A 9,359-nucleotide genomic window follows, 5' to 3' on the forward strand; every position below is an offset into this window, starting at 1 on the left:
AGCATCTGTGAGTGCCAAGCCAGGGACCCAGTAGGGAAATGGGGTGACGCTTGAGGAAGATACTGAGTGCTAAAAGTGGAAGAACTCAGGGGATCCAGTGGCTATTGGATCCGAAGTCTAGTAAAAGACTGGGAGTTTGTTGAGTGAAGAACCACAGTGAGTGACTGGAGTAAGCAGAAAACTGTTTGTATTGCCAATAGTTAAATACAACTACCGTTAGTAATTACTACAAGATTGTTGCCATAGGAGACAGCAGTCCTACCTATAGAGAAGAGGTGTCCGGCTGGAGGTCTTCACCTGTATAACTGTCTACCTATAGAAGTCTCGGAGTCTGACAATTATCATTGCATCTACTTAAGGGTGTCCAGGCCCTAACCCCCCCCCCCCCCAGTTCTGTTCAAGAGACAATAAATCTTTTTGTAGTCAAAAAGTGTCTGGCACCCTCCATCTCATCTTGCATTACACCCACCATGCCTTGTAACCGACTCTACACAGAAGGATGTCAGCTGTCCCTAACTCTGAAAAGGTCCCCATTAGGCCTCAAGGGACCTGGGACTCTGCTACAAAAAAAACAAAAACAACAAACACTTTAACACCCCCCCCCCCACCCAGCTCAATCTACTGCAATCCTCTTTTCTGCCTATATGTACAGACATTCAATGCTTCCTTTCCTTTCACAACAGGAGGGGATAAATACAATTTTAGTTTGGTCAGAGTTTGCTAGTATGAACTGCATACTAGCACATTATGACAGACTTCACTTATAAAAAAACAGCTCTCCAGCAGCACGCTATAACAGCTTCCTTCTTCCAGCTGTTTGAATGGCCGTGCCAAGATGACGCTACGGCAGGGCCATCTTAATGCAAGGGCACTCCTGGGCACTGCCCAGGGGCCCCAGGTACATGGGGGGGCCCACAATATTCTTACATCATACTTGCCAACTGTCCCGAATTTTTTGCTGGGGCAGTCATGCTTTTTACTAAACTATCCTGATATGGTCGTGTCCCGAAACCTATACTGTGCCCTCCAGATGCCAGTATTGTGCCCTTCTGACTGTGTCCTCCTGCATCCCCCCCCTGGACTGTGCCCTCCTGCATCTCCCCCCCTGGACTGTGCCCTCCTGCATTCCCCCCCACCTGGACTGTGCCCTTCTGCATCCCCCCCCGGGCTGTGCCCTCCTGACCCCCCCCCTGGACTGTGCCCTCCTGCATCCCCCCCTGGACTGTGCCCTCCTGCATTCCCCCCACCTGGACTGTGCCCTTCTGCATCCCCCCCGGACTGTGCCCTCCTGACCCCCCCCCCGGACTGTGCCCTCCTGCATCTCCCCCCTGGACTGTGCCCTCCTGCATTCCCCCCCACCTGGACTGTGCCCTTCTGCATCCCCCCCACCTGGACTGTGCCCTCCTGACCCCCCCCCCCCTGGACTGTGCCCTCCTGCATCCCTCCCCCCCCTGGACTGTGCCCTCCTGCATTCCCCCCACCTGGACTGTGCCCTCCTGCATTCCCCCCACCTGGACTGTGCCTTCCTGACCCCCCCCCCCCCGGACTGTGTCCTTCTGCATCCCCCCTGTACCGTGCCCTTTGTGTTGACTAGTCTTTGATCTATGGAATGTTTTCCTTTTGTTAAATCGATTTTTTTTTTTTATTGAAAGTACTAATGAATATGTTTTAATTCTATCAAACTATTTATACTTTATTTCTTGAAAGTATGTGTGTGTAAATTGGGGCAAGCTGGTAGGGGCCCCAGGGCATTACTTTGCCCAGGGGCCCATGATGCTATTAAGAAGGCCCTGCGCTACAGTCACGACGAAGCTACTCAGGTATGCTGTCTGTTCAGAGTGCATCGCTCTGGGTTGCATTCAGAACAGGAAATAAAAAACCCCACCCCTGAATGCCTAAAATGGTGCCGTTTTGGCACCTGTGTGCGAAAGGTTAGGGCTCATTTATAATGGAGAGAGCATATTATCCGCCCTGTGTTGTACTTCCCAGAGACACAGTACCCTTGCATTTTACCGTTGACTCATAGCGTGTTTGAGCTCTACTCTGGTCTTGGATGTCTGACCCGAACATGGCACAATACAAATGTAGAGTATATGGTGTACTTTATACTGTAAGGCTACATTTCAACTAGTGCGACTTGTCATGTGACTTGGGACTGCAAAAATCGCATGGCAAGTTGTACCTCATGATTTCCAATTAGTACCGTTGATATCTGTGCGACTTCAAATCGCAGTGACTTCAAAAGTAGTCCTTGCACTACTTTTGTCACACTTGGATGCGACTGGAGGTCTATAGACCTCAAGAATACACAGGCATTGCTTCAAGTCATCAAAATCACGAAAAAATAAAAAAATAAATCACATGACTTTCCAGGTCAAAGTTTTACAGTGTGACTTTGCAATGCGATTTTTGATGCAATGTCATGCGACCAAGTCACACTGAAGTCGGAACAAAGTAGTGCAAACATTTTTTTTGGAGTCACACCAATTAGAACTGGGACCATTGAAATACTTGGGTTTTGACTTATCATGCGACTTCACATGTGTCAAGTCGCACAACTCCTCACAGTAGTGGAAACCGAGCCTTACAAGGTTTCTTAAAGCGGGAGTTCACCCAATTCCTTTTTGTTTTCTATTTTCCGCTTAGATTCCTGCTCGTTTTGTCTAGGGGAATCGGCTATTTGTTTTAAAATATGATCCGTACTTACCCGTTTTCGAGATGCATCTTCTCCGTCGCTTCCGGGTATGGGTCTTCGGGAGCGGGCGTTCCTTCTTGATTGACAGTCTTCCGAGAGGCTTCCGACGGTCGCATCCATCGCGTCACTCGTAGCCGAAAGAAGCCGAACGTCGGTGCGGCTCTATACTGCGCCTGCGCACCGACGTTCGGCTTCTTTCGGAAAATCGTGACGCGATGGATGCGACCGTCGGAAGCCTCTCGGAAGACTGTCAATCAAGAAGGAACGCCCATTCCCGCAGTCCATACCCGGAAGCGACGGAGAAGATGCATCTCGTAAACGGGTAAGTACGGATCATATTTTAAAACAAATAGCCGATTCCCCTAGACAAAACGAGCATTAATCTAAGGGGAAATAGTGTCATGTGCGGGTGAACCTCCGCTTTAACCACTTAACGCCCGCCCACTGTATATATACGTCCTCTTTTTAAAGATGGATATCTCGGTAACGGCAGCAGCTGCTGCCACAACCGAGGTATCCATCTCTTCTGTGGTCGGGCGTGTAAACGATAACGGCGGTCTCCGTGGCGGATTCGCCGCAAAATCGAGGTTATCGGTGGCGGGAGAGGGACCCCCCCCCTACCGGTGCTCTTCCGCGCCCTCCGCCGCTTACGGGAGCCGTCGGTAGCGGCGGAGGAGATCGGATGCTGCTAGCTCTTCAGTGAGGACTCGAGTGAGGGCAAGATGGCCCCCACCCGTCCGCATAGCTCTGCTGGGCGGAAGTGACGTCAAAACGTCAGTCCCGCCCAGCGTCTTAAAGAGACAATTTTTTTGTCATTTTTTTAAATGACAAATTTTCCTTTTTTTTTTTTTTTCTTGCATTTAAGTCTAAATATGAGATGTGAAGTCTTTTTGACCCCAGATCTCATATTTAAGAGGACCTGTCATGCTTTTTTCTATTACAAGGGATGTTTACATTACATATTATTTCAGTGTAAAAAATTATAAAATCAATAATAATAAATAAGAAAACAAAAAAAAAATATTTTAAAGCGTCCCGTCGAGCTCGCGCGCAGAAGCATACGCGAGTAGCGCCCGCATATGAAAATGGTGTTCAAACCACACAAGTGAGGTATCGCCACGATCGTTAGAGCGAGAGCAATAATTCTAGCCCTAGACCTACTCTGTAGCTCAAAAAATGCAACCTATAGAATTTTTTAAACGTCGCCTATCAAGATTTTTATGGGTAAAAGTTTGACGCCATGCCACGAGCGGGCGCAATTTTTAACCGTGACATGTTGGGTATCATTTTACTCTGCGTAACATTATCTTTCACAATATATAAAAATTGGGCCAAATTTATTGTTGTCTTATTTTTTAATTCAAAAAAGTGAATTTTTTCCAAAAAAAGTGCGCTTGTAAGACCGCTGCGCAAATACGGTGTGACAAAAAGTATTGCAATGACCGCCATTTTATTCTCTAGGGTGTTAGAAAAAAATATATATAATTTTTTGGGGTTTTAAGTAATTTTCTAGCAAAAAAAACTGTTTTAGTCTTGTAAACGCCGAATCTGAAAAACACCTTCTGTCCTTAAGTGGTTAAAAGTACCAAATCTTAATGAGTAAATATGGGGATTTAATCCCATCATATGCTCACACAATGCTTAAGCCAACCACTGCACCAAAGTACCCCATTTTCACAACAAACAAAAAAAGTGAAGAAAGAAAGAAGGGGGAGGAGGGCAGATGCCGACGTATGCCAGCACACATACATTGTGTAGCGCTACCCCCTCAGGAGCCGCTGGTTGTTTTGGGATCGGCGTATTAAGTTACCTGTCGTTGTCTAGGGTGATTGTAGTGAGTAGAGCAGTAAACGAATGTCCAATCAGCGAGTGAGATTTTTTGAATGCTTTATTTCTCGGCCCAACACGATCAACATGAGGTAAAGAGAAAAGGTTGATGAAGCGAGAGAGAAACTTTGCAGTATCAGGCCTGGATATGAACAGAGCAATCCTGCTCTCAGTAGTAATAGATACAGTTCGTCGCCACTCCAGCCAGAGCGGGTGAAGTGCCTCCGGACAGACTCCTGCCACGAGCCTGGCAACCGAAGCGTCACTTTAAAGTTGCTGGGAGGAACAGGTCTCTGCCACAGCCCTAATTCTTGGATGAGCTGAATGGATTGAGCGAATCCTCCGAGTAGATTAAGTTAGGGTCACCGGGTGACAGTTGAAGTATACCTGTCAATGTCCCGGTCAGCAGATCCCCGATGGTTTGTCCAGCCCCTCAGATAACCTGCCTCCGGGGTTCTTCCTTGAGCCGATTCCCCACCGCACAGCACATAGCTTGGGATCTCTTCAATAAAGTTGGGGACCCAGTAAGTTAAGGTGACCAGATTTTTTTTTTTTACTAGTAGTGGCGGCAATCAGCGACTCTCTGACCGCCGCCGCCACCCGCCTCACAGCCTGTCAAGTCTTACTCTCCGGGCCCCGGCTACTACTGGGTGGGGAGCGGTGGAAGACCACCCCGCCAGGGAAGGGAAGGAGATAAGCAGGCAGGCTGCTGGCCGGGACTTGAGCCAAGGCAGAACATGCGAGCGGTGCGAAATGGGCATGCACCCGAAACTGAAGAAATATTCCCTCCGCTCCACCGGGCACATGATCATCAGAAAGGGGGACAGATAATGGAAAAAAAAATCCACCCCCCTAAGCTAGTAGGAGCACTGACTGTCTATGAAATTGCCCCAGTCCCTGTTCAAATCCAATCCGGGGACAGACTTGTTCCGGGGACAGTGTCCTCAATCAGGGGACTGTCCCCTGAAATCGGGGATGTCTGGTCACCCTACAGTAAGTCACTAGGCCCCCTTTCAGCAGCATGGTGCTCCGCGTAGCATGCGACCCCAGCCTGGTAGGCCATATCGCCGGGGTCCGTTGGATGCGCACACCCTAAAGGTGGGTGCCGCACCTGTAACCAGCGAAGAACCAAGGAAAACAGCGTCTGCCACAGATATACTCTCCCCCAGCATGCCCCGCGAGGGAAAACTCCTCTAATTGGCTGCTGGGGAAAAGCGGCTCTGCCAGAACCCCTCTAGCGCCAACTGTCGCCCAGGGGTGGGATCGGCACCCCTGGAGCGCAGACTGACCTACAGGACAGTTCAGGAATGACAGCAGCCCAAATTTAACAAAACATGAATGGGAGCGAAATAACTCTCCCACTCCCCACTAACTTTAGCGTAGTGCCCATACTGAAAGTAAGGGGGCGCTACAATTGTCAAAGCAATGCATTTCAATAAGACCCCTTTCACACTGGGGGTGTTTTGCAGGCCCTATAGCGTTAAAAATAGCACCTGCAATCCGCCCTTAAACTGCTGCTCTATTCACTCCAGTGTGAAAGCCCGAGGGCTTTCCACTGGAGCGGTGCGCTGGCAGGGAGTCAGAAAAAGTCCTGCCAGCAGCTTCTTCGGAGCGCATTAGCAGCGGTGAACTCACCGCTGCTAATGCACTCCTGTCCATTGAAGTCGATGAGCAGCGCCACGGTGGGCGTCGGCAGTGTGAATGGGGTCTAAGAGCAGTTCATACCAGTGTTGTGCGTTTCACTGCTCTGGGGGGGGGGGGTGGATTAAATATTATATACACACACACATAAATAATAAAAATAAAAATGCCCTATTTTAATTTTTGAGGCACAGAGAACATAAACACAAGTCAAAAAACAGTCAATTGAAAGTCAACAACTTTCCCTTACAAATAAAGCTTAACCACTTGAGGACCGCCTAACGCCGATATACGTCGGCAGAATGGCACGGCTGGGCACAGGCACGTTGCCCTTTAAGTGCCCAGCCGTGGGTCGCGCCGCCGGCGGCGCGCTTGCGACCCGGTCTAAAGCTCAGTGACCGCGCCCGTTAGACCTGCGGACCCGATCGCCGCCGGTGTCCCGCGATCAAGTCACAGGAGCTGAAGAACGGGGAGAAGTGAGTGTAAACACACCTTCTCCGTTCTTCTCTGTGACTTGTCACTGATAGTCTGTTCCCCGTTATAGGGCTCGACGATCAGTGATGTCACACGTTCAGCCACGCCCCCTACAGTAAGAATCACTCCCTTAGGGCACACTTAACCCCTTAGCGCCCCCTAGTGGTAACCCCCTCACTGGCATTGTCATTTTCACAGTAATCAGTGTATTTTTATAGCACTTTTCGCTGTGAAAATGACAATGGTCCCAAAAATGTGTCAAAAGTGTCTGATGTGTCCGCCATAATGTCGCAGTCACACAAAAAAAAAAAAAAAAGCCATAAAACTATCCACTATTTTGTAAACGCTATAACTTTTGCACAAACCAATCAATAAACGCTTATTGCATTTTTTTTTACCAAAAATATGTAGCAAAACACGTGTCGGCCTAAACTGAGAAAAAAAAAAAAAGTTTTTTTATACGTTTTTTGGGGATATTTTTTTTATAACAAAAAGTAAAAAATATAGCATTTTTTTTCAAAATTGTCGCTCTATTTTTGTTTATAGCGCAAAAAATAAAAACCGCAGAGGGGATCAAATACCACCAAAAGAAAGCGCAAAAAATAAAAACCGCAGAGGGGATCAAATACCACCAAAAGAAAGCTCTATTTGTGGGAAAAAAAGGACGCCAATTTTGTCAGTTAAAGCGACGCACTGCAGAATCGCAAAAAGGGGCCAGGTCCTTTACCTGCATTATGGTCTGGGTCTTGAGTGGTTAAAGCAGTATAAATAGAATACAAATAAAATAAGTATTGCAGCACATATTAAAACATGACACAACACAGAACACAAATGCATGCCAACACAAGTGTATTTCAATGCACATACCATGGTTTGCATGGACTAATGCCGCGTACACACCATCACTTTATGTGATGAAAAAAAAAAACGACGTTTTTGAAACTTCAATTTTCAAAAACGAAGTTGCCTACACACCATCGTTTTTTCACAATGCTCTAGCAAAGCGAGGTTACGTTCACCACTTTTTTCCATTGAAGCTCGCTTCATAACTAGCTTCTGAGCATGCACGGGTTTAAAAACGTTGTTTTAAACGTCGTTTTTGCTACACACAGTGATTTTTTGTGAAACAAAAAACAAAGTTTTGAAAAACGACACAAAAAATTGAAGCATGCTTCAATTTTTTTTTCCTTTTTTCACAAGACATAAAACAACATTTTCCCCCACACACGGTCATTTAAATTGACGTTTTTAAAAACGTCGTTTTTTTTTCCATCACATAAAGTGATGGCGTGTACGCGGCATAAGACCCCATACAACATTCCTTTAAATTTACCAAAACCATGTAGTGCACGGGCCGGCCTCATCGCATACAAATGGAAACTCCTAACATTTGACTTCATATTATATGGTTTTGGTAAATCTGAAGGAAAACAATCTACAAAAAAAATTGCATAGTGTGTATCCAGCTTCGCTCTTCCAAGCTGCATTGTGTACCTTCATATCCTCTGACTTCTATTTCTTGGAAGCAACCTGATCACAGGTGAAGTAATGAAACCCTGATCACATGTAGGCGTGTCCTCTGCTCTCACTCATCAAGACAAAAACCCGACCCGGGAATCTGTAGACACCATGTTGGATTGGGGCACCTGGAACACAGGGGAGAACATGACAGTGAGGTCAAACTTGATCTGCAGCAAGATTTTTACTAGTTCCAAAAAGTTTCAGAGGCGTTTGGCAGGGGGTGAAATATTACCTCCTTGCCAACTATTTTGACCTTGTAAATACTATGTCACTGCCCCACAACTGCGTTTATAGGACATGATTGCGGGGCGGTCCCATTCGCAGGAGGAATATTTTTTGTCCAGATATGTGAATACCCCCATCCACTGCCTTTGCGGTTTTATACCTCTTTCACACTACAGTGCCGGTTGTTTTTGCTGTGCTTTCCCGGCACTTTTGCGGACGCTAGCGGGGTGGATTTTACCTTTAACCACTTGTCCACCGGGCCTATTTTGGCACTTCTCTCCTTCATGTAAAAATCAAATTTTTTGTTGCTAGAAAATTAATCAGAACCCCCAAACATTACATATATTTTTTTAGCAGACACCCTAGGGAATAAAATAGCGGTATTTGCGCAATCATTTTTCAAACGCCTTTTTTGGGGGGAAAAAAAAACGGTTTCATGAATTAAAAAATAACAAAACAGTAAAGTTAGCCCAATTTGTTTGTATAATGTGAAAGATGATGTTACGCCGAGTAAATAGATACCTAACATGTCACGCTTTAAAATTGCGCACACTCATGGAATGGCGCCAAACTTCGGTACTTAAAAATCTCCATAGGTGACGCTTCAACATTTTTTACAGGTTACTATTTTCGAGTTACAGAGGAGGTCCAGTGCTAGAATTGTTGCGCACACTCTAACGCACGCGACGATACCTAACATGTGGGGTTTGAACGGCGTTTACATATGTGGGCGGGACTTGCATGCGTGTTCGCTTCTGTGCGCGAGATAACGGGGACAGGGGCGTTTTGAAAAAAAAATATTTTTCATTTTATTTTTATTTTACTTAATTTTTTTTATTTAAAAAAAAAAATATTTTGATCACTTTTATTCCTATTACAAGGAATGTAAACATCCCTTGTAATAGGAATCAGTGTGACAGGTCCTCTTTATGGAGAGAGGCGGAGTCAATAAGACCCCACATCTCTCCTCCAGGCT

The 9,359-nt window shown here is 46.3% G+C and overlaps 1 protein-coding gene across 1 annotated transcript in view; it reads right to left on the reverse strand.

Moving 5' to 3' along the window:
- The window catches only part of LOC120913145, a 41,956-nt gene extending 33,732 nt beyond the window's left edge, over window positions 1-8,224 (reverse strand). Inside the window, exon 1 of the mRNA XM_040322870.1 lies at window positions 8,132-8,224. Within this exon, the coding sequence (XP_040178804.1) occupies window positions 8,132-8,137 (6 nt within the window). The 5' untranslated portion in view covers window positions 8,138-8,224. The remainder of the gene's footprint in view (window positions 1-8,131) is intronic.
- Window positions 8,225-9,359: the final 1,135 nt, after the last annotated feature.

The sequence above is a fragment of the Rana temporaria genome, chromosome 9, assembly GCF_905171775.1.
Source record: "Rana temporaria chromosome 9, aRanTem1.1, whole genome shotgun sequence".
Classification (NCBI taxonomy): Eukaryota; Metazoa; Chordata; class Amphibia; order Anura; family Ranidae; genus Rana; species Rana temporaria.